The sequence below is a fragment of the Chrysochloris asiatica genome, unplaced genomic scaffold (assembly GCF_000296735.1).
Source record: "Chrysochloris asiatica unplaced genomic scaffold, ChrAsi1.0 scaffold00219, whole genome shotgun sequence".
Lineage (NCBI taxonomy): Eukaryota > Metazoa > Chordata > Mammalia > Afrosoricida > Chrysochloridae > Chrysochloris > Chrysochloris asiatica.
In genome coordinates this window covers 3,502,547-3,526,667 of record NW_006408737.1, presented here as the reverse complement: position 1 = coordinate 3,526,667, position 24,121 = coordinate 3,502,547, and the positions used below count along the sequence as shown (strand labels likewise).

Sequence of the window (24,121 nt, the reverse complement as noted above, 5' to 3'; positions counted from 1 at the left end):
TCCGTACTTTGAGGGCTACCAAGCACCCAGCAGCCACAGTCAGCAGCAGCAGGGCCACACTGCTGCAAGGGGAAGGGGACAGCCCCTGCTTGAAGTACTTAGTACAACTGAGCTAACAGAATACTTTGAGGGAGGGATTGACCCCATTTTACAACTGAGTAAACCAAGGGTCAAGGCAATTAAGGACCTTGCCCAAGTGAGACAACCAAGCTCCGAGCCCAAGTGGGCTCAACGTCTGCACTCCTTTGGGTTGACGGTGCAAATACCCTAACGCATGTCCCAGGTGTGAAACCAGAAACCAGCCTGGATACCTCACAAAACAGGCCAAGGGGTGCCCCCTGCCAAGAGGACCCTTTAGAAGAAGATTGTGGTTCCCAGGAGGCAGCTTCTTTATGCCTCTAAATCCTCACTGGGGACTGTTCTCTATGGGTTAGAGGTACCTCAGGAAGCTCCCATCCTTCTGGCTCCCAGAGCCTTCTGATTGATTCCAGAGATCAGAAAACAAGGCACAGCCTCTCAGCCTACACACAGGGGCAGCTAACATAGCTCCCTCCTTTTCCTCAGGCACACAGGCACTTTGGGGAGGGGACTCTCAACACCAGGTGGGAGAGAGAAAGATTGGCCACCTCGCTCCATAACTAGGCGGAACTTGGAGACTCCCAGACCTGTGTCAGGTCTTCCGGCCTCTCCTGTTCCTACATGCACAGTAGGGGCCAGAGGAGCAAGGGACCATGAGGGTCTAGAGTCCCATATGTCACAGGAAAGAGTCAGGCTCCCTGCTATGACTCTGAGCATGCCCTGATGGGTCTGCAGGGCGGGGGGCTGTGCTCACTAGTCCCATGCTTCTCTTGAACTCTCGGTCCTGGTTCTTCCACCTTTGTCCTCAGCCTTCTCCTGAGCTTTGGGTCCAACTGATGCAGGACCTTTCTACCTTGGTCTCTGATGGGCCTTAAACAAAAAAATGACCAAACCCCAACACCCCCTCCAGCCCCACAAGCCTGTTCTTCTCCCCGTGTTGGCAGTGGCCTCTGAACAGTAACACATCCATCCACTCTCCTACAAAACCAACCCCCTAAGAGCATCCTCAGCTCTTCCTCCTTTCTCTCAATCCCACCACCCACCCCTTCTCATCACGCCCCTGCCCCACCCCAGCATCCCTGTGCTGCCTCAGGCTCAGGGGCACAGAGCAGTAAGCTACAACATGCCTCTTTCCTGACTTAGGCGGCACATGCTTTGCGGAAGTCTGCTTGGATTTGAATTCCAATTCTGCTACTTTTTTTGTGTGTGCACAAATGGGCTTGTTTGAAGATTAAATAATGCATGTGCCTCACACATGACAAACACATAAGTCTGCACATAATTATTAATGATGCCCAAGTGGTGATAAGAATAGCATAACTGTGTGACTTCAATGATACTCGATATTATGTCACCACAGTGTAATAAATGTGAGCTCTCAAGAGCCCTTGGTCCAAGCTCCCATCATCTCTCTCCATCGCTGGAACTGGCCCTCTGACACTCTTGCCCCTTCCCTCCACCTCTTTTTGTTCCAGGCCATTCTCCACATAACTGACCATAAGTTCCATGGTGTCCCTCAGTGCATTCAAGCCCTTTCCAGGCACCTGCCCTTCTGCATACTTAGGTTCAAATCAGGCCCCAGATCTCTGCACTTCTCCCTGCTTCCTTCCTTGTCAGAAATTGCCTCAACCAGGTATTGAGCTTACCTCCCACTGGCTGCATCCCTCCATTCTGGGCACCCAGTGGATGACCAGCTCCTTCCGCCTAATTCTCTCATTAAGTCTCTCGTCATCCCTTGTCTCCCACCCACTGGTAATCTAATATGGAAGAGAAATACATTTTTAAGGCTTGTTGAACTTAACCAAATAAGGTGTACGGAGCTTTGCTTGTAAGGATGTAAGAGTTGAAAGTCTGCATCTTTACAGAAGCCCCTGAGGCTGTTTCCTGGGTGCTGCCTGAGGCTGGATCCAGTCTTCTCAGCCCCACATGACAGGAACTGACACCTCAGCCTCTTGCCAGCAGGGGGTACATCTTGCCTCAACACTCGTTCCCCAGTGCAGTCCCTGAGAAGAAGGGGACACACCTCCCTGGACAAGGCTCCAAATTTTACGAATTCCATTTCCTAGGGCTGTTGTTGGTAAGTACCATGGAATCGACCCCATATAGTAGGTAACTTGTGGTGGTGGTGATGTCGTGGAGTCGGTTCCGACTGTAAATCTTTATGGGAGCAGAAAGCCTCATCTTTCTCCAGCAAATCAGCTGGTAGTTTCAAACTGCTGAACTTGAGGTTAGCAGCCTGATTCGTAACCACTACGCTACCAGAGGCAACCCCATATCTGAGGCCCACACAAACCCACCACTGCCATCAAGGCGATTCCAACTCATAGTGGACCTATCCAGGGTTTCCAAGACTGTACATCTTTATAGGAGCATCGTTCTCCCGCAGAGCGACTGGTAAGTTTGAAGCACCAACCTTGCAGTTAGGAGTCCAGTGCTCACCCTACAGCGCCACCAGGGCTGCAGGTGACAGAGTATAAGAAGAGAAGCCAGGGTGAGTTGATGAGAAAATGGCCCTTGCCCTCCCTCCCTTCGAGAGGACGTTCCTGGGGCACATGGCACTTACATATTTGAGGAAGAGGTGTAGCTCTCTGTGATCTTGAGGGTTGATTGTGGCCTCAAAAAGGGGTAGGAAGATGTTTTCCAGCATCTTCCCAAAGTTTGGCAGCAGCTTCTTTGACCTAAATATATCACTGGGGGACAGCGAAAACTCGCTTATGAGGCGGGTTCAGCAGCTCCCTTGGCCTGTCTATGGCCCCAGTTCCTTCCTCAGACACCCAGTTTAAACATGCAGCCTGGATAACCTTCTCTCCCTTCAGCGCCCAGGAAATTCCACACTACTAGACATTGGTTTGTAAACTCAATACCTACCATCAGAGAGCTTTCTCAAGCCAGAGCTATTCTGGAAGTGAGGACGTGGGATTCATACTGACCAAGTTTCTGAGAGATGGTTTATATTAGAGACCCAAATGCTGCCTCTCAACTCAGTTCTCCTGAGCCGCCTGCCCCGGCCAGCCCTGAGACAATGAGCCCCATACTGGCCAGTCAGCTGGAGAGGACAGTGGTGGTCAGAATGATACTGGGAGAGGGCAAGCCATCAAGTCACCTTATACCCTGGAGCTCACTCTGCCCACCCAATGAGAAGGTGGAGCAGTAGTTCCCCCCAGGGCTGTGCATATCAATATTCTCTGAAGAGGGAATTTCAGGGTCACAAGGCCATCTTTGCTAGCCACTCCTTGCTGTGGGAGAATCCCCGGGGAGGAGAGGTCTACCTGGCCCTAGAACAGGTAGCCCGTGCTGCATAGGCAGATAGCCTCAGAGGGCTAGGGCCACCTCACTTACTAGATCCTCGGCACCTGGATGATCCAGCGCATGTTGGGTGAGTAGACCTTGTGCTTGATGAACCAGCGGGCCAGGCTGGGCCACTCCTCAGGACTGCGGCCATAGATAGAGAGCCGCGGCTCGGAGTACTGGTACTTGCTCTCCTCCAGCTCCCGGGCCACCTCCTGGTACCAAGAAAAGCTTGGGTCAGTGCAAGAGTACCCCAGTGGCATGGGAGACCCACCCCAAGCTCTCTGTGACCAGCTGCTGCATCCTGCATCTCTCAGCCACCTGCTCCTGGGCTGGGAAGGCTTCACCCAAATCCCAGTGCTGCCATGTGACCACTTCCTGGGCCCTAGCCGAGGCAGCTTCCTAGGGAGAAAGGCCCATCACACTGCAGAGCCAGGCATCAGAAGCATCTCTATACTGAACTCTCCTGAGCCCATCCAAGTTCAGGCCACAGACAGGCAGCGAGCCTGGATGCAGCAAGCTGTGCCGGTTGTAAATAGCCTCCCTTCCTCTTTGCTGCAACCTGCACGCACAACGCACAGTGTGCAAATGCAGAGCTGTCGTGACCAGAGCGCTGGGTGTCTGAGCACCTCCACCTGTGCCTGAACTGGATGGTGGGTGGAGGGTCTGGGGAGGAGACAGGTGACCACACAGGGCCCCAACCATCTGAAGGTGTGTCCACCTCTGAGGAGGGCTTGGAGAAGCAGGAGGCACACTCACTTTGACCATTCGAGCAAAATACTCTCCTTCCAGGTAGTTTTCCGTTTTCAAATACAGGTCTCGCAGCTCACTGGCCCCCACAGGGTTGTACTTAGAGTTGAACTTGTCAAAACGATGGAATGTCTGTCGGCCCTAGAGAGAGGAGACCACCAATCAGATCAACACATGTTATGTACTCAGCACACATCTCTGCCTCTTCAAGTCTTTACAGACGCTTGTGGGCCACCATAAAGATGTTTTCTATGTCACTTCTTGCAGGAAGTCTTGGGAATTCCTGAGGGCCTGGGCCATGTGTCCTCACTCAGTTAGGTTTAGAGCCCTTTTGTGAGTCCCTCTGTGAAGGACACTTGAGGCCTCACGCTATGTTTGGAGCAAGGCTGACTTAGCAAACAGACAAAACAAAACCATTTAGCAATGAATATAGTGCAGTGCTTCCAAATTAGACTTGGCTAAGCACTTTTCCTCACATTACCTCATCTGGTGTTTTAATAACGTCATGGAGTCCATAAGGGGCATGGAAGTCATAATTTTATAAAAGAATATATAGAGAAGTTCCCATCTGAGGTAGCCCTGGGTGGACTCAAACTGCCAACCTTTTGGTTGGAAGCTAAAGGCACCACCCAGGGACTCCTCATCATTTGATAGGCAAGGAAACAAAACCTTAGGTGAGTTGCTGAAAGGCATTTGGATCTGATTCCAAGTCATACCCTCTTACCCCCTGCCCTGTGGGACTCCTGGTGTGGTGCTGTGGGTTAATGCACTAGAGACTGCAAGGTCGGTGGTTCAAGCTCACCAGCTACTCTTCAGAAACCCTATACAGGGTCGCTATGGGTCGGAACTGACTTAACAGCACTTAACAACAACAATATCTGCTCCCCTGCCTTGCTATTCTCTTGGGCCAGATCACTTGTAACAGGCTCCATGGCTAGAAAAGAAAGGCATGTTTACAAAGTTAGGCTCATTCCAAGCACAATCATGACTGCACTGGAGAGGACTGAAGACCCACTAAGAACTGCTTTCTGCTTGAGGTCCTGGGCAGAAGTGCACATACCGCATGGACGTCCAGCGAGTCCACAGTGAGGTCATAGGGGTCCATGTGCAGGCTGTCGAACACCTGCCGCAAGGTGATCTTCTTGCCCCACTTCTCGGCCACGGTCCTGTCAGGCTCCGTCTGGTACGTGTGCTTAATGAAGCGCAGCAAGTGCTTCTGGTTCATACAGGCGGCCGCGTGGATGTGTGTGTCCACCTGAAACACAGTGCCCAAACACAGTCCACAAACCGGGCCACCTCCTCTGCCAACAAATTCAAGACAGCCAATGACCACTATGGAGCTACAGAGCCTCAGCACCTAGGGGCCACAAACGCAGCCCCCACCAGTGCCTGAACTCCCCATTGCTCCTCTAGACTTTCCAACTGGTCTTCCTCCCTCTAGCCGTTGTGGCAGCACGAGATCCTTCTAAAATAACAAAGTAATCAGGGCATTCTCCTGTTAACAGATTATTCCGAGACCTTCAAAATAAAGCCAAACTCCTTCAGCTGCGTTGTTCTCTGCTCCAACCACAACAAACCACTTACAGCTGCTCACTGCACCGCACTACTCCACAGCTCATTTTACCCAGACACTTCCTCTGCCTGGAATGCCTCGTTTCTTCCCACCATCTCATCCACCTGGGAATCCTGTGACTGCCTTGACTGGGAAGCCAAATCTTGATCCCTTAAGCACAAATGACCACTATTTCCCTTACCCAGCCTGAAAGTCCAGCACAGACAGTCCCATTCCTTATCCATCTAACATTTTTCTGTCTGCTCCTCAAGGACAGGAACCATGTCCAATGTAGCTAAGTCTCAAGTGCCCATCTCAGAGCCTGGCACAAAGTATCTGTGGAATGAATAAATGGATGAATCAACAAATGGATATGTGTGGTAGGTTCCAAAAATTTTAATGATATCTGTATCGTCACATAGCCCTAACGGCCCATCAATGTCCCACAAAATCCTACTATTCCTATTGACCGCTCTTGGAACCCCAGGACATTCCCAAAGCAAACTCCCAAATGGGGGTAAATGAGCAAGGAAGGCATCAGAGACCAGTCATCATCACACATTTCTTTGGCTTGAATGGTTACAACTCATCCAAACCTCAGGGCACCCAAACCCAAAAAGCAGCAGCTTCACTGACCCTAAGTCAGGATGTGGGGCCCAAGGACAAAGACCTTAGAGAAAGTCCTAAAATCAGAAATACACAAGGAGCTTGGACTTCTCCCCACACTCCATAAAAAGGCAGTTCCCTAATGGAAGTCACCAGAAAGGAGCTCACCAGGGTCTCAGAATACCTTGTGGGATTTCTCAAGTACTATTCTGCATCTTGCATGGTTCTGTAATACCAAGTTGTCCTGGCTTTCCTCTTGCTCTTCTGGCCTACCCTCTTCAGGCTTTTTTTGAAGAGTCATCCTGAATACTAGCCCACTCAGTATTGAAATTTCCTTAGACCTGGCATGGATCCTCTTGTCCTCTCACACTCTATACTCATTCCAGAGGTGGTATTTCCAGGGCTTTAGTTACCCTGTGTATGCCAACACTCCTAAACTTATACTGCCAGCCAAGAACTCCAGAATTGTACATCCAACTACCTATTTGATATCTCCACTTGGATAACTCAAAATCACCTCAAATTTAATGGGTGAAAAGCTGATTTTTAATCTCTGGCCCCATTCCAAACCTGATAGCTTCCCAGGTTTACATGCTTCAGGAAATCATATGTCCTGCACTCAGCTGTTCAAGCTGGAAATCTAGGCGTCATCCTTGGCCTTCCCCTCTCCGTTCCCCAAAAGTCAGTCCAATCAATGTTGTTGTTAAATGCCACTGAGTCGGTTCTGACTCCTAGAGAGCCTGTATAGGGTTTCTGAGGAGCAGCTGGTGGGTGAACCACTGACCATATGGTCCAAACTGACCTTGTGGTCCAGTGATTTATCCTACAGCGCCACACCAGGACTCCAATCAATACCACCTTCCAAACAGATCTCAAATCCATCCAATGCTTTTCAACCTGACTGCTGCCACAAGTCTAACCCTTCAGCTCTAATTCCTAAATCATCACAAGAACTTCCTTACTGGCCTTGCCACTGTTTTCTCTTGCTCTGGTCTAATAGATTCTTCACACACAGAAGTTAGAATGGATTATTTTTTTAATATATATAACTTTATTGTGTTACTAAATACTCCTAAAATGAGAGTCTTCCTATCCCCTAGACCTCTCGTCCCCATTCTCCCATTTCTCACTGTGCTCCACTCCCAGAACGTCTTTCAGTTGCTTGAATGTGCCACAGCTTCCCTTCAGCTACTAGGCCTGGAGAAATGGAGCCCCGGCTAAACTGACAGATGACCTAAAGTGAGCATTTGACTTCCTTACCATTAGTCTGAGAGACCTAAAAGAGGTGCCTTGTGATGGTAACAGCAACCTCACAGGCCATGATATTGCCAGCTGCCAGACTGCACTCTGGAGTTACTGCTGCCGCCAACTGGGCACTCATTCAGGGCTGGGGGAGGAGGCAGGCTGACCTCAGGCCAGGGAATGCTGTTCATGGCTGGCCAGCCATCTCCAAGTCCTGCCAAGCCCGATATCCGACCTACAGCCCGTTTCACTGAGCACATCATTCACTCATCAGGGTTTTAACCTGCTACTCCTACCAAAAAGTCAGGCCACTGCTGAACATCGGTAGTTGAAACCATTCAAAGCACCAAAAACTAAAACATCAGGCAAAGCACCAAGGTTCAGGTACCTCAGGTACGGGGCTGGACTCCTGGAGACACCAAACAAGGTCAACCTGGCCTAGTCTTGCTGGACACAAATTGGCTCAACTGCTTTAACGTGACTCCGCACACTTTGAGCCTCTGGTCATGTCTTCCAGCTTACCAGTAAGAAACACGGCTCAACCTGTCCTTACCTCCATGAGTCACAAACTGAAGGACAAAAACAACTAGCTACCCCAGGAAGCATCCAATCCAAATTTCAGAACCCCAAAGGTGACTATAAAGAGGCTGTCGTGAGATGCCAATGCTTTCAAATCACCAGAAGATCCAACTTAATCCCCTGTTTTCACCTAAGATCCATGTCTAAACAGTTTCCAAAGAGGGATGGCCAATGCCTGGCACCTAAGCCAACACTGGCCCTATCCATACCGAGGGCAGGCATCAATAATCTTAGATTGCTCTTTTAACTAAGACTTCAGGATTAGCCTCAGGGAGCCTCTCCCAATAAATCAAGTTCGGCCAAGAAGATGAAACTGATTTGCTGTCACTGGTAGGACACTTAAAGCAAAGTGGGAAGTATCTAGACCTACACAAGCCCGGTGTGGCGCTGCAGGATAATACACTGGACCGCAAGGTCTGTTTGAACTACAAGATTGGTGGTTCAGACTCACCAGCCACTCCTCGGAAACCACTGTGAGCCGGAGCCAACTCAGCAGCATTTAATAACAACCCCCAAGTGGGCCTTAAGGTGCATAACCCATCACCTGCTATGATGATGCAGACAGTTCAACAAGCACCAACCACACAGACCATGCCACAGCTCCTATCCTCAAAGCACAGCACTAGCTTGCCCAGTGGCACTGGCAGTGACCTTGGACACATTGAGGCAGCCATGCCAGCCCATCCAGGATGTTAGGAAGCCAGCTCTCCCACCACAGGGTAAATGAAGCAGCCAGCACCCAGGAGGCAGACCTCCTCCTTAACCAGGAGAGGCAGGTGCAGGACTGGCTGAGAACAGATCCAGGACCATGTTTATGGGCTGGTGGAGGGGCCAGAGGACACCGGATGTCTGTACAGAAAGTGCATGTCCTCCTGGAGTGGCAGTGAAGTCTAAGCAGGGGCATGATACGGCACCAGAATCGCCCATCAGGATTTCTGCCACACCCTGGCCAGAGAGCAGATGGTTGATCCAGACACACCTGCTGGGCTCCCACCTGAGTCCCAAGCAGAGGGGAGGTGGGAATCAGAGCTGCACAGAAAGCAGTCAGCCACGTAGGGAGATGGGGCTGCACAAGTCTAGGGAAGGACTTTCCTGGGACATGTGCTGGGCATACCTGAAGCATTCTGGGCAAGGCTGAGAGGAGGGTACATAGTGACTGGGCGCCCACCTGACTGAACACCTAAAGCTCACCGAGAAGAAACAAATGGTGCTTGAAGGTTAAAATCCCAGGCTGCCCAGGTAGGCATGGTTGTTGTTAAGTGCCTGGAAATTCCCAGGACACTTCCCCAGGCCTCTCATAGCCCATGAACTAAAGCCAAACGCTCATTTATTTCGTAAGGCTCTTGATCCCATGCATCCAAGTGGGAGTCCATTCCATACCCGCTGGTACTCAACATAGGTGAGGGCCCCCAGAGCGGGCTTCCTTGTAGGTTGTTGAGTGCTTCTGTCCAGGAGCTCAGGGAGGCCTGAGCTGGGCTTTACCAGTTGGTCACTTGCCCTTACCAAAAGCTGAGCCCAAGGAGGGGTGGTCCTCAAGTGGTCCCAGCTGGCACAGAGTCCCATATAGAGATGATAGTCCCTACCGTGCCAGACAAAACCTCATCCCCACCCTTCGTCTGCTATATTCTCCCATGCCCCAGTCTACCCGCTGCTTCTCTGAGACACCCATGGGCCCAGAATCTCCACAACCCTCTGAATCCCCACTCTGAGACTCTACCTCTACACTGTCCCCTAGCCCATCCTGAGCTCAGCCACACCGCGCTGCATACAGGCGCCAGTCTAGTTTCTCCTGGTCTCTCTCTCTCCCGCCTGATCTTTACTATAGTGTTCCCACTGCCTCCCTCTGTCTAGCTAACCCTTCCTCACTCTTAAGTCAGCTCAGTCTGACCTCTTCCTGGCAACCACTGGGTCATAATACTTATCACACAAATAGTAATAGGCTGGGAACTTCTGGTCAACAGGAAGTGCCTCTTGTTCACCACTAAATGCCAATGTTAGCACTGACCCCAGCACATGGTAGCCTGGGAGTAAAGGAGATGGAAGAGCACAGGAAAGCTGGAGGTCGCATCCATTGACCATACACGCTTGTCCCAGTGGGTTGATGGTGCCATGAGTCCAGACAAAAAAGGGGCAGAGATAAAGCACTTCAGATCCTAAAAGAAGCTAAACCACAAGTCCCAAGTTCAAAGTGGCCTTAAAACTTTTTCTCTCCATGCTGAATCCCCTATCTTAAGAAGAACCTGGCTTCAACTTTCATCACTAGTTAATAGGCCCTATTTCCCAAGGAAGAGGGCACACACACTAGCATAAACAATATGGACTATGGTTCCCATTAAGAGTGACAGCCAGTACTTTCTGAGCCACTGCCAGAGACACAGGAATGCATCTCACCTATATCCCTTCTGCACAAAGCATGGCACCTCCCTCAAGTCTGACTTATCACAAGGGACTAGTCTCCCACCTCTGACGACTCTGGACATCAGCCTGGCAGGGCTGACTCTGAATATGGGCCCACTAACGCACCTTTCTCACATTATAGAAGTCTCGGTGGGGGTTACTCTTCAATTCTTTGAATTCGGACATTTCATTTAACATCTCGTGAAGGCTGAACTTGGATTCCAAAAAGTTCAGTCGCCGGTGACAATATGTTTTCCTGCAGGTTGAGGGAGGGGGGAAAACCACAGGTGAGGAGAAGTTGCAATCAAGCCCTCCGGTTTGGGGACTTCCAGCATCTGTAGTGACAGACCTTGTAGGGGAAGGGCCAGGACTCAAGCAGGATGGGCCAGGATTGAGGAAAAGGATCCTAGCTTTCTACAGACTCACTGATTGCAGATCTAAGCGCTGTAAACTAAGTACCAAAAGATGGAGCAGTGGAGACCAGACTTTTGGAACCACTTCTTCCACTTCTAGCTTTATGTGTTTAGGCTTCTCATGAATAAATATGGCAATGGTAACACCCAAGGCTGAAGTAAGGATTAAACTGGTTTCTGTTCATAATGGATGTTCAGTAAGTCTCCCTCCTCCCTCCCTTCTTTATTTCCCACTGTCTATCCTCAAAGGAGCTCTGGTAGCGTAGTGGTTACGAATCGGGCTGCGAACCTTAAGGTCAGCGGTTCGAAACTACCAGCTGCTCCGCGGGAGAAAGATGAGGCTTTCTACTCCCGTAAAGATTTACACCCTCGGAAACCCTGTACAGGGTCGCTATGGGTCGGACCCGACTCGATGGCACTTAACAACAACAACAACATCCTCAAACACAGCCAGTGTCTGTTGAGTCCATTCTAACACATGTGTGTCAGAGGAGAACTATACTCCAGACGGTTTTCAATGGCTGATTTTTCAAAAACAGATCTCCTGACCTTTCTTTGGAGGAGTCTCTGGGTGGACTCAAACCTCCAACCGTTTGGTTAGCAGTAGAGCACATTAACAATTTGCACCACCCAGAGATCCCATCCACCCTCAACCTACTTTATTTCCTTGAAAGGAGTTTCATTTCTGCCCAGATCAATAATACAGTCAAACCATAAGACATGACTTGCCCATGTTGGAGGGAAGGGGTAGCCCCCTCCTGACAAATGGCCACCCCAAATTCCAAGATCTAAGGATGTATCATCTTGGATAAGAGGAGGATGTTTTACATTCTAGGCTGACTAGGAATGTGGGGGGTGTTCGTTACTAGGACAGAACTCTGTAAAGACCAACGGCCCCAGAGTCTCAGGAATTCCAGTGCAGGGAGAAGTTTTCCTGCGGGTGCGGGTGTGGGTGCTCACTACTGATGGTGGCCAGCTTCCCAGGTGTCTGACCACACCCCTACATCTGCACCACAGGGAACCTTCAACCGCAGCCCTCTTCCCTGTGCCCCTGAAGCAGCTGCTCCCTTCATGTTCAATCACCTGGACTTTGGCAAGTATAAACAGTGGCTGCTGACCCTGCTAACAGCACCATCACCTGCCTCAGAGAGGGACGCCAGGGAGTTTCAGAATCAGGACATGAAGGCCATTTCACCAGTCTCTCTCCTGGGCTAGACTAGACAGCCACTGCTCCAACATCTCCTACACCTCCTGGGATGGCCAGGTTCCTTCATCTCCCCCTCCCTGAAAGCTCCTCCTTATATTAGCTGAGAGTCTCCCAGGAACTGGCCTGTCCTCTACCAGCTCCTCATTTTACTCTGCAATCAGTGAGGATAAGACCCAGATGCCCAACTCCCCTCAGAGCCCACTCTGCCCCTGGGAGACAGGCATTACATCTATTCCAAACTAAACCCAAAAGGCAGGAACAAGAGAAAGCTCTGACCCTCTCTCTCTCCCCCAGTTACCAGGTGCTATGGAGTCAATGCTGACTCACGGCGGCCCCACGTGTGTCAGAGTGGAACTGTGCTCCATAGGTGTTCCGTGACTGATTTCTCAGATGTACATTGCCAGGTCTTTCTTGTACCTTAGGTGGACTTAAGCGGCCAATCTTTCAGTTAGCAGCAGAGCACATTAACCACTGCACTGCTCATGACTCCTCTCCCTCCCCACGGTCTCACTTCTGCTGGACGTTCTCAGCAGTGCTGCTCCACCACTCTGAGGCTCTCAGGGTCAGGGAATGCTGACCAGCCTCAGTGCTCCCCAAGAAAGAGAGCGTCCACATTCAGGAAGACAGCGGCCTGCCAGATTATCTCAAGCCAAGCACACAAAGCAACATGGAGGTCATGGCACCAGGTCCCCAGCCTCCCTGCCACTTTTCCCTTGAGGACCATGAAAACCCTCCACGAGGCAGCACATCACTCTCAGCGTTGGCAGCAGTGCCCTGTGCTGACAAGGCTCTGCACTGTGCCTGGGGAGAGGCTGACTGCCACTTTAAGGTGCACATGGGCCACCAGCAAACCGAAGCTCCATGCTTCTGTGTGCAAAACAGACAGATAATGCCAACTCGAAAACATGCCAGCTCCTCATGCCTCCTGTCTACTCTTCTCTGTGCTGAAAGATACTAAAGTTGCTGAAAACCAGCAAGCTGCCCTGGAGCAGAGGAAGAGACAGTGAAGGGAAATTGTTGCAGAAACCCACAAAGCACCGGTGGAAGCGGGACCACCCACTATTTCTGGGATGGTTTACATGCAGGAAAGTCTGGAGCAGAGGGGTTTTCCAGCCCCTTCCAGTGGACTAGCAACCACACAAAGAGAGGGGCACTCAGGGAAGCTGGCTTACGTGGGGCCATCAGTGATGAGGGCCAGGATGTGGCTCATGTCCACTGTGTATGTGTCCAGGTCAGGGTAGGGCAGGCTGTGTGGCTCTTCGCACGCCAGCATCTTCTTGTTATCATACACGAAGAGGATGCCTCCCTGCATGTGGACCAAGTAGCCCAGGTTGGGAGGAACATCATCCAAGCAGTAAGGGTCTTCCTGGGGCTTTGGGGGAGGGTGGAAATCTGAAAAACAGGGTTGAGTGATGACAAAGTGCTCAGAGCTCACATGGGCTCAGACGTCACCTTCTCAGTGAGAGCTGTCTGGCCACCCTCTAAAATTTACCTACCTCTCACTGGTGAGCATTCCACCTCACCCTTCCCAGCTTTACTTTGTCTCCAACACTCTGAAAAACTATTTTACTTCTTTGCCTTGTGTATTCCATGTCTTCCCCACTCAGATAGAAGCTCCATGTACAGGATGGAGATGTCAGGTTGTTTCATTTACTGCTGTTATCTCCACCGCGTAGAACAGTCACTGGCACTAAACTAGTGCCTGGCACATAGCCAGTACTGCCATCTTTTTTTTAAAAAAAAGTGAATTGCAATGGGCTTCATCTTCCACAGGATTCAAAGGGCAGCTGTGTCTTTTCCCGATAATGGAACAGACAGCACCTAGGGCTGCCCAGTAGGAATAATTGGCCCTGTCCTCCCACATCTTCCTGAGCCCCATCCCCAGCCCCTGGGCAGACACAAAACAGGGAACATCTCTCTACAGAGCAGGGAATGTCAATGACAGAACAGTCCGGCTCCTGGCAGTGGTTTGAGTTAGCCCATGGTGGTGGTTGGTGGTTGTGTGCCACCAAGATGGTTCCAACTCACAGGGACCCTGCAACAAGCCTCATCCTTCTCCCTGAGCAACTGGTAGATTCGAACTGCTGACCTTGCGGTTAGCAACCCAGTTCATAATCCACTCCACTGCCAGGGAACCTTGAGTTAGCCCATTTGTTGTTTTTAAGTACCGCAGAGTCGGTTCCAACACATAGAGACCCTGTATAGGGTTTCCAAGGAGCAGCTGGTGCATTTGAACCACCAACCTTGCAGTTCAAACCAACCTTGAAATCAAGTGCTTACCCTCGGTGTCACAACAGAACTCCGTGAGTTAGCCCACAGGGGGCAGAAAACGCCTCTCTGCTATTCCCCAGCTGTGAGCCTTTGGGAAAACCATATCACCCCTTGGATCTTGCTTTCTCATCTGAAGATAATGCCCCTGCCTGAAAGGGCTTGTGTACAGGAAAATGCTCTGAAAATAGTTAAGTCCCGCCACATAGACTATAGGGAGCCCTGTGTTGCAGTGGTTAGTGCCTGGCTGCTAACCACAAGGTCGGGGGTTTGAACCCAGCAGCCGCTCTGTGGGAGAAAGATGTGGCAGTGTGCTTCTGCAAAGATTCCAGCCTATGGGACAGTTGTGCTCTGTCTTACGGGGTTGCTATGAGTCAGAATCGACTCAATGGCAACGGATCTGGGTTTGGTGGGGGGCCTGGCTTGTTCTTATGAATTTCATAAGTTTTCTTGATAAGTTCTGTCCCTGGCCAAGGGATGAGGTGATACTTGATGGCAACAGAACTGGGGTTTTCTACTCTGCACATCAGCCAGCCTCACACAGCATCCAGCTGCCAAGCTGTGGCCCCGACTGCAGGAAACTGGGATTCTCATCAAGGGAAGCAACCAAGGCAGGTGACCTGCCTGGGCATCCTCCATCAGTGCCCAGAACAGAATGCCCATAAGGACAGATACGAGGTGTCACTGTGGAGCTGAAACAGTGCAGAACTGACCACTGACGTCCCTTCACAAGGTACAGACCCAGGCCAGCTCAGTAGGCCCTCATGTGCGCCAGGAGCCATGTGGGACCACCCGTGAGCCACAGAGTGACAAAGGCTTGAGTGAAGCCTCAGTCTGAACTCACAGTTTGCTCACCTCTCCTCACTCATGGTTAGAACCTCAGATACCTGAATAACATGTATATACTAGTCATTCCTGTCTGTCCTTGTTAAAGCAAGAGGGAGTAGGACCAACTTTCCTCAGAAACAAAGGGAAATGGAGTCAGAAGGCTGAGGCTGTTCCAGAGCCCCAGCTCTAATTCCAGGTCTCAGAGCTGGAGACAAGAGGACAACTTGGCATTACCCAACGGAATACCCAGACACAGCCAGGGTGTCTCAGGCATTGGCACAGACTGCTAGACCCTCATCAGTTCCCCACCAACTTTCAAGAGCAGGGTTTCCTGTTTCCCTCATTATGTTACTGACCCTACAGTCTCTACTGTTCCTGCATCCTTCACGGGCCAAATGGACTCTGCCAGGAAACCCTCCCTGCCCTCTCTGCCTCCCCTTCCCTAAACTCCACAGCATAAAAGCAACTATCATGTATTGAACACTCACTAGATGCCAGAACAGCAGTACGAATTCCACATGCATTCTCTTACTTAATCCTCACACAGGCCCAGGGGCATTGCCACTTTGCAGATTGAGAAACTTGAGTTGGAGAAATATTTTGCTCAAGGTTCCAAGAAAGTGACAAAGCCAAGATCTTAATGCAGATATGTTTTAACTCCAGCACCTACCTCTGCAACCTAGAAAATGCCTTCTGTCCTACTCTCCATTGCCACCCCCCCACCCCCACCTCAGCATTTACAGTCTAATCGTCTTGTTTTCATACTCCACACAAGACTGTTCTTCATCTCTCTAGTAGAGTCCCCAAGATCAAAGGCTGTCTCTTTCTCTCTTAACTTCTAGAATTCAGCTCTGTATCTGGGTGGTGGTGTGCGGTGGAGTCGGTTCCAAGAAGCTATAAATCTTTACCGAAGCAGAAAGCCTCATCTTTCTCCCATGGAATGTCTGGTAGTTTAGAACTGCTGACCTTGAGGTTAGCAGCCCTAATCATAACCACTACTCTACCAGAGCTCCTCTCTATAGGGGTAGGCCCATGATAAGCCAAACCTTGAGAAAAGTAACAAATATCAGTGTAGGGGAAGGTTTTAAAACACTGGGGGAAAGGCATCTAGCCAGCAGAGTCTTGACTAACTCTTGGGTCATGTCTACCTTTGGGACCCCACCTCCAAGCCACAGCACTGTACCTGGGAGGCCTTCTTCCAGAGAGGCAGTGTCAGCTTGCTGATGACCCAGGTACTGGGCCGTGGTCCTTGGGAAACGGTGATAGGCGAGCCGAGCATACTTCTCCCGGATCATGAGGGCCTTGGCCAAGCTCTTGGCGGCCTGCTCATAATCCTCCACCGTGATCTGTAGGAGGGAGGTGGGCAGAAAGGAGTCAACAACGCAGGCCTGAAGCTGCTCTCCTTAGAAAGACCTATTGCAAGGCTGACCCTTGCCAGGCCAGGAGGTTCCCATCATTCCTCACTGATGAAAGGGGCTCACTCTGCCTCACCTGCTTACATAAACACTATGGTTTATGCTTAACACCTGCTTTTCTTCTGGGAGTCCAGAATTTGGGTAGGTAATAAATAGGCAAGATTTAAAAGCCTTGGAAACCCTAAACAGGGTCATTATAAATTGGCAATTAAATAGCAACACTAGGCACAAGGGGCCTGCAAGACCAACCCCCTGTCACTGAGTCAATTTCAATTCACAGTCACTTTACAGGACAGAGGACTGCCCCATACATAGAGTTTCCAAGGCTATAAATCCTTATGGGAGCAGACTGCCCCATCTTTCTCCCAAGGAATGGCTGGTGGATTTGAACCACCAACCTTCCAGTTGGTGTTCAACACCTAACCCACTGTGCCACCAGGGGTCCTCCTACATGGCCAGTTCCCAGTGCACCTCCCTGGCATTTCATGGTACACATGTTGTCACAAGTCAGTGCCCGAGGAATTAGGTGCAACTGTGTGACTCCCTGGGAAAGGACTCTTGAAAACAGGGCCCAGGTTTCATCGGAGCTTCCCCTCCTGCCCTTGGCTGACTTTGCTGTGTGTCCTGTCGCTGTTGTAAATAATGGTCATGAGTAAATCCGTACGCTGAGTGCTGTGAGTACTCACAGAGAGATCTAGGGAGTGACCTTGAGGACCCCCAACCCAGGAAGAAAGTTAGGGCAGCTTGGAGGGGACAGGAGCTCCAGCCTGCACACCCAAACTGACAACTAAACCACCAACCTGCTGCTGCACCTGTCACAGGAAGGGACAAAGCCAGAATCACATCCCTTGATGAGGACGAATACTGTTGTTTTCAGTCAACACATGGGTCCTTCGGATGTAAAATGTCAAACAGAACAAAACAACACTTCTGTATGCTCAGCCTGCTGCTTTGCCAACTCCAGACTTCTGATTAAATCTGGGCAAATCACTCTGATTCGTCCAGTCAACAAACTCTTGTCAACATGTGTTATGTGCTAGCTACATCCTTCCCATAGCTTTCATTTCTGTCCTCAATGCTACTCACTTTACAAATGAGGAGACGGAGACCCAAAGACGATAAATACTTACCAGGGAGTCAAAACGACAGACTCTGATTTGTGTGCTTCCCCAAGCCCGTGGACCTCCCCCTTTCTCCAGCTGCCTCATAATCAGTGATGAATGAGATACGTCCCCACCCTCCAGGGAGCTCATTCATCTTAGCCTGTTTGGGAGGGATGAGTCTCTCAGAAACCTGAGTGTGTTGAGAGACAACAACTAAACAGTCACAACAAGGGATGGGACACAGCAGAAGGGGGAGCACAGAGTGGGAGTGGGCCTAGAAGCTTCCTCCCCAATTTTAATTTTAAAAAAATCATCTTTAGCTCCAAAATATTTTAAACATATAGACAACCAGTGAAGATAATATAAAAAGACACCTATGTCACCTACTAGGGTTGACAATATTAATACTTTTCATAATTGTTTCAGACCTTCTTTTGCTGTAGTTAATAAATGTCACTCACTGGCATCGAGTCAATTCCAACTCATAGCAACTCCTTATAGGGTTTATGAAGCTGTAATTCTTTATGGAAATAGAAAGCCTTTATCTTTCTCTCTTGGAGTGGCTGGTGGGTTTGAACTGCTGACCTTATGGTTAGCAGTCCAGTGCTTATCCTACAGCGCCACACCAGGCCCCATAGTAAATAGATACGTGCGTATACATATGCATATAACAAAACACGTGCCATTTCAACAGTTTTTCCAATTCAGTGACATTCATTACATTCCTACTGGCAAGCCTCATCGCTATCAGTTTGCAAAATGTTCCATCACCCTTAACAGAAGCTCAGTGCTTCCCAAGCAACAACTCCTTCTGCCCGCTCCAGAACATCTGTGTCTGAATAGTGATCACAGATGTACCTAAAACTCTACCCTCTTTCCCTGGTTGGGGGTGGGAAGGGGATTTAACCCATATTTCTGAACTTAAACAGAAAAGAAAAGCTGTATCAGCAATAACGGATTTCATACAACCATGACTTTGAATCCATGGTTTGAATTCTGGGCCTAGAGAACACACACAGCTTACAGATCACTGCCAGTTATCAGCCTGAAGTCTCAGGCCCTGCTCACAGGGATAGGGCAGCCCCTAGACACAGCCACACCCTACAGCCTCTCTCTCTAGATTACTGGGTCTCCTCCCAGACACCTCCCAGAGTGTCAGGCTTCAGGACTGAGCATGAGCCCAGTAACCAGAAGCACCACCACCTCACAGTCCCCTCCATTCCAACCCCTGGACCAATCAGCGGGGACCAGAGAGTGGGAGACACCTTACCCCAGCACAGTAATCCCCACTGATGGTAACCCGCTGGAACTCAGGCATGACGTAGGGCGCTGGCAGGGGCTGGGAAATAGTCTCAGTGACCTCAGGGGCTGCGCAGGGAGACAAGGCCGGACTGGCTGTAGGAGGGACCTTCCAATCTTGTTGTGCTGGCATTTGCAGTGACAGGGACTGAGACCGAATCATCTTGAAACTTTTCTTTCTACAAACCAAGGAGAAGGGGAAATGGGAGCCATCAGTTGCTAGTTGGGCAGAATTCTCTGGGCAGTGATAAAGAGCCACTGCTACACACACAGCAGGATAATTCTGCCATGATTAATCACGGGTGCAACCCCTACCATTAAGAAGGTTCAAATCATTTCTGCTCTCACTTTACACATGTCATTTGGGAAGAGACAGAGAACCGTCCTCTGTGTGTGCTGAGCTCACTAAGAGCATTATTGTTGTTGTTAAGTGCTGTTGTGTTGGTTCCAACCTGTATAGGACTTCCGAGAAGTGACTGGTGCATTTGAACCACCTACCTTGTGGCTAGCAGTCCAGTGCTTATCCTACAGAGCCACACTGGACCCCACTAAGAGCATTAGAGTAGGCAAATATCACAGAAGACAGGCAGCTGGGAGATAGACAGGCAAACACCTGCAGGGCCAGAGATGTGGGGATGACAACAAATGAGCCAGGCTTCCCTCAGAGTGCGGACAGTATCGATCTTCAAACAGCCAGCTGTGGTGGAGTCGGAACCAACCAATGGTGGCCTCATGTGTGTCAGAATAGGACTGGGCTCACAGGGTTTTCAATGGCTGACTATTTGGAAGCAGATCAGTAGGCCTTTCTTTCAAGATGCCTCTGGGTGGACTTGAACCTCCAACTTTTTGGTTAGCAGCTGAGCATGTGAACTGTTTATACCACCTAGGGATACCATCTACAGATGACCCAACACTAAGTCCTAATACATGAGCAATCTCAAGAGGGAATATTAACAAGGTCACAAAGAGACAATTACACTGTATTTCAGAGTAAGAAACTAGGGGCATTGAAGCCTAAGAGATTATATGAAGCCAAAGAGATTATACCAATCAACTAGTCTCAGACCTCATTGTTTTATAATGAAGGAGCCAAGAGCTCAGAAATGGGAAAGAACGTATACAAAGTCACTAAGCAAGGTGGCCACTAGACCCTGGCTTTCTGCCTCCCTGTGGCCCCTTCCTCAAGCCATCCTGGCTGGCCGCTGCTGGAGCGGGACACACATCAGGATCTCTGGTGTGGGGAGGGGATTGACCAGCATCAGTTTTCAAGTCCCTCTGATCTTGTCACCTTAGCACCAAAAGATGATAATGTCATTAACTCTTTGGAGAGATAGGTTTAAAATGCCAAAAGGTAATGTTATTTGCAAGGCTGTTTAGCAATGACTCCACCGTCCTCATTAACGAAATAGCACTATTTTAAATGACATCACTCTAAGTCTTAGAATCACCCAAGAAGGGAATTCACCAGCAGTGAGTGAAGTCATCAACACACCCATCTCCCATGTCTCTTTCTGCCTCTATATGGAACTCAGTCCCTCCGTGTGGCCACTCAATGGTGTCCAATGCCAGAAACCAGCTGACTACTTGTGTCACCTTATGTCGGAATGGCCCAGCAGCCTGCTGGTATTTATCCCACCCACAACCAAGATTTAAAGCTCCACACAAACTGTGACCCATCAGAGCCCATCAAACTCTTCCTCCTCTCTAGGCACCAAAGACCCTTACTAGAAACCAAGGTCTTACTGGAGATCTCGTACTCAAGAAATCAACTGATCATGGTTCATCTCAAAGCATCTGTCTTCCTTTGGCTCTTGGCCAGGCCTCCTTCTCACAGAATTGCTGCTGATTTTTCAGCTACCATAGTACTCTTCCCATTTTTACACCTACCCCTGGTCACAGTCCTCTGGTTCTTACTTGCACACCTGTTTAACCACCTCTTCAGGGTCACAATCGTTTACACCCAGAAGATGGAATCGGCCCCTTCTCAGTTTACCTTTGTCCTGTCTCTGGCTCTGCATAACAGATGCATTCAGCTGCTTCTGGGGACTTAACCTCTGCTCAGGGATCCTTCCCTAACCTTCCTCCCCTCCTCCTGCCCAGGCTTTTCCAGCCTGCCATCAATCAGATGGAGCTGAGTCAAGTACCCTGCCCAGAGGTGACACCAACTTATGCCATGCTATCATTCCTCAGAGGCAAATTTGCCTTGAGAGATGAGGTTCTCCCTTTGGCATTTTTGGATATTCACACCCACAGGATGAGCCATTAGTTTGGGTTTCTTGTCACATTCTGACAGGCTCTGCCATGTCCCATGAGTCTCTGGTTTCTGTGTCACTCACGTGCCTGCCACGTCACTGTTTATACTGCTCTGCCAATCTCACCCCTGCATGCCTTGGCTAGCGCAGCCTGAGGAGAAATACCAACTAAAGTCGAAGGCAAGAGGGAATAAAACACCCACCACGATCAGAGACTGCCTGAGCTAAGAAGCTACCAGCATTGTCCTGTTGTTGTTAGCTGGCATCAAGTCTGTCCCTGACTCATGGAGACCCCATGTGTTAGAAAGTACAACTGCTCCATAGGTTTTCTTCACAATACTCTTTATGGAAACAGCTGGGGTAGCAGCTGATTGCAAATTTTTGCTCCTAGCATTGTATTTGCAGATGGTACAACTTTGCGGACTGAAAGCGAAGAGGACTTAAAACACTGATGAAAATCAAAGACCACAGCTTTCAGTATGGGTTGCACCATAATGCAAAGAAACAAAAATACTCACAACTGGACCAATAAACAACATCATGATAAATGGAGAAAAGATTGAAGTTGTCAAGACTTCATTTTGTTGGATCCACTATCAACTATCATGGGAGCAGCAGTCAAGAAATCAAATGACATATTGTATTATGCAAATTTGTTACAAATGACTTCAAAGTGTTCAAAAGCAAGATGTCAGTTTGAGGACTAAAATGCACCTCACCCAAACCATGGCATTTTCAATAGCTTCACATGCATGTGAAAGTTAAACAATGAATAAGGAAGACCATAGAAGAACTGATGCTTTTGTGTTACAATTGTTGAAGAAGAATATTAAACATACCATGGACTGTCAGAAGGACAAACATATCAGCCAGAATGCTCCTTAGAAGTGGAACATATTGTCCAGTCTCTGGAGAAGGACATCGTGTTTGGTAAAGTCAGCAAAAAAGAGGAAGACCTCTAAGGAGATGGATTGGCACAGCAGTAGTAACCATGGGCTCAAGCGTGATAACAATTGTGAGGCTGGCACAGGTCCGGGCAGTGTTCAGTCTGTTGTGGGTAAGGTCACTCTAAGTCAGAAGTGATTTGACAGCACCTAACAACAATAGCATTGTCCTGCTAGGAGCAAACAATAGCATTGTCCTGGGGTCCTGTTGTGGCACTGTAGGATAATCACTAGACTGATAGCCACAAGGTCGGAGGTTCAAACCCGTCAGCCACTCCTTGAAAACCCTATGCACATGTGGCACAATAAAAAGAGAAATCACAGTCAATTATATCTGAATGTTAGAAAAATAAAGTCTCCAGCTGGAAAGAACCCTAAAGTCTACCCACCCCAGCCCTCTCGCTAAGGCGGCTTTTATGTGAACACCTTAGTGACAGAGAGCTCACTACATTCCTGAATAGGACACCAGCATTCAATCATTTATTCAACAGATAGTGACCAAGCATCCAGGCCAGGCCAACGCCAGCACACAAACACAAAGAACAAGACATGATCTGATGACACTATTAGAAAGCACTTTCCAAGAAGGGCCAAGATCCGTCTGTCCACACTCTCACCTCTACTCCTCATGCTAGCCCTGGCTACCTTGCACTTGGCTTCCCTTATGTGCTCCCTTCCACACATCCTCCCCCCACTCCCAAGTCTTCCTCCCAAGTCACCCAAAACCTTCAGTTATAATGTCTGATATGTATTCTGAATTCATGTCATGAATTCTGGGGCCCTCTTTGCTCTTCTAGAGAACACCACACAATTTCCAGAGATCCTTCAAAGCCCCATGTACTACACAGTCTGTCCAGCAGAACCTCCCGGCAGTAAGTCCAGAGCAAACCTTTAACAAAAGGCTCAAAAGCTGTAGAATGAGCCTGTGTGTTGTCCCACTGCATTCTACACCTACTGTGTGCCAGGCCTTCCTTGAGGACAAATGGGTGGATAAAAATCTAGTCCCTGACTTTGGGGACTGACTGTGTGATGGCATAGGTGGTCCCAGACAGTTCAGCAGAATGTTACGATGCAGGGTGTTCAGTAGGATGAGATGCTCTGGGTATTCTGTGATATCAGAGGAGACACCCAATCCAGACTGGAGGTGGGACGGTGCAACAGTAGGGTCAGGGGAGGCTTCTGCATCCTTCTATCAGTCAGCAGGAGAGAGGAACATTTAGAATGGGGAGACTTTCACACACACATATACACAAATGATTCTGGCATCTCTCTAGGTGGGAATGACTCCTCTAAAGGTTCAAGGCAGGAGTCCCATGATTTGAAATGTGAGTCTATTAGATGGGGCGGACCTTCTCTGCTCCCACCGGCTCTCCTGCTCTTACTGCTTACACTGTGCCCTGCACTGGCTCAGGTGTGTGTGGGGGGGGGGGGCACCTCTGGCCTAAGGGAGGGAGTAATTGAGGCCAGACGACGTTCCTTGCTTGCCCTAAAGGCAAACACATATAGAAATACACAGATATAACTGGCTGGTGCCTGCTACATGATCGCCATTTTGGCCACTTTCAGAAAGGCATAAAGAGGGTGCTGGGCCCTCAGAGGACACTCACCACTTGGCATACTTGGCCACTGACCAGGTGTGTAGCTTCATTCACACACCTTGCAGCCCAGTAGATGCAAACTCACAGCCTCACCTTGGCCTCTCCTCCCGACACTGCCCGCTGCACAGCCTGCCACACACCTGCTATCCCCACATTCCTTCCTTTTGTCTCCCTTCCCTTTACCTCCATCCCTCCTTTCCACAATCTTTCCCTACAGCCCTTTTTCCCCATAGACCCTAGCAGTTAACATGAAGCCCAATTTCTATCATCTTTACAAATGAGGGCTTTGTTTTGTTTTGCAA

At 49.5% G+C, this 24,121-nt stretch overlaps 1 protein-coding gene across 2 annotated transcripts in view; it reads right to left on the bottom strand.

Moving 5' to 3' along the window:
* AMPD3 (adenosine monophosphate deaminase 3) overlaps positions 1-24,121 on the bottom strand; it is a 47,301-nt gene that overhangs the window by 7,405 nt on the left and 15,775 nt on the right. The window contains exons 3-10 of one of the 2 annotated variants that reach the window (XM_006873005.1): positions 18,997-19,204; positions 16,392-16,554; positions 13,285-13,504; positions 10,619-10,748; positions 5,177-5,371; positions 4,126-4,257; positions 3,418-3,581; positions 2,642-2,768 (exon numbers count right to left, since the gene is read on the bottom strand). In XM_006873005.1, coding sequence (XP_006873067.1) covers positions 2,642-2,768; positions 3,418-3,581; positions 4,126-4,257; positions 5,177-5,371; positions 10,619-10,748; positions 13,285-13,504; positions 16,392-16,554; positions 18,997-19,204 — 1,339 coding nt within the window. Of the gene's footprint in view, positions 1-2,641; positions 2,769-3,417; positions 3,582-4,125; positions 4,258-5,176; positions 5,372-10,618; positions 10,749-13,284; positions 13,553-16,391; positions 16,555-18,996; positions 19,205-24,121 lie in introns of those variants that run through there. The other variant, XM_006873006.1, reaches the window with a different exon arrangement.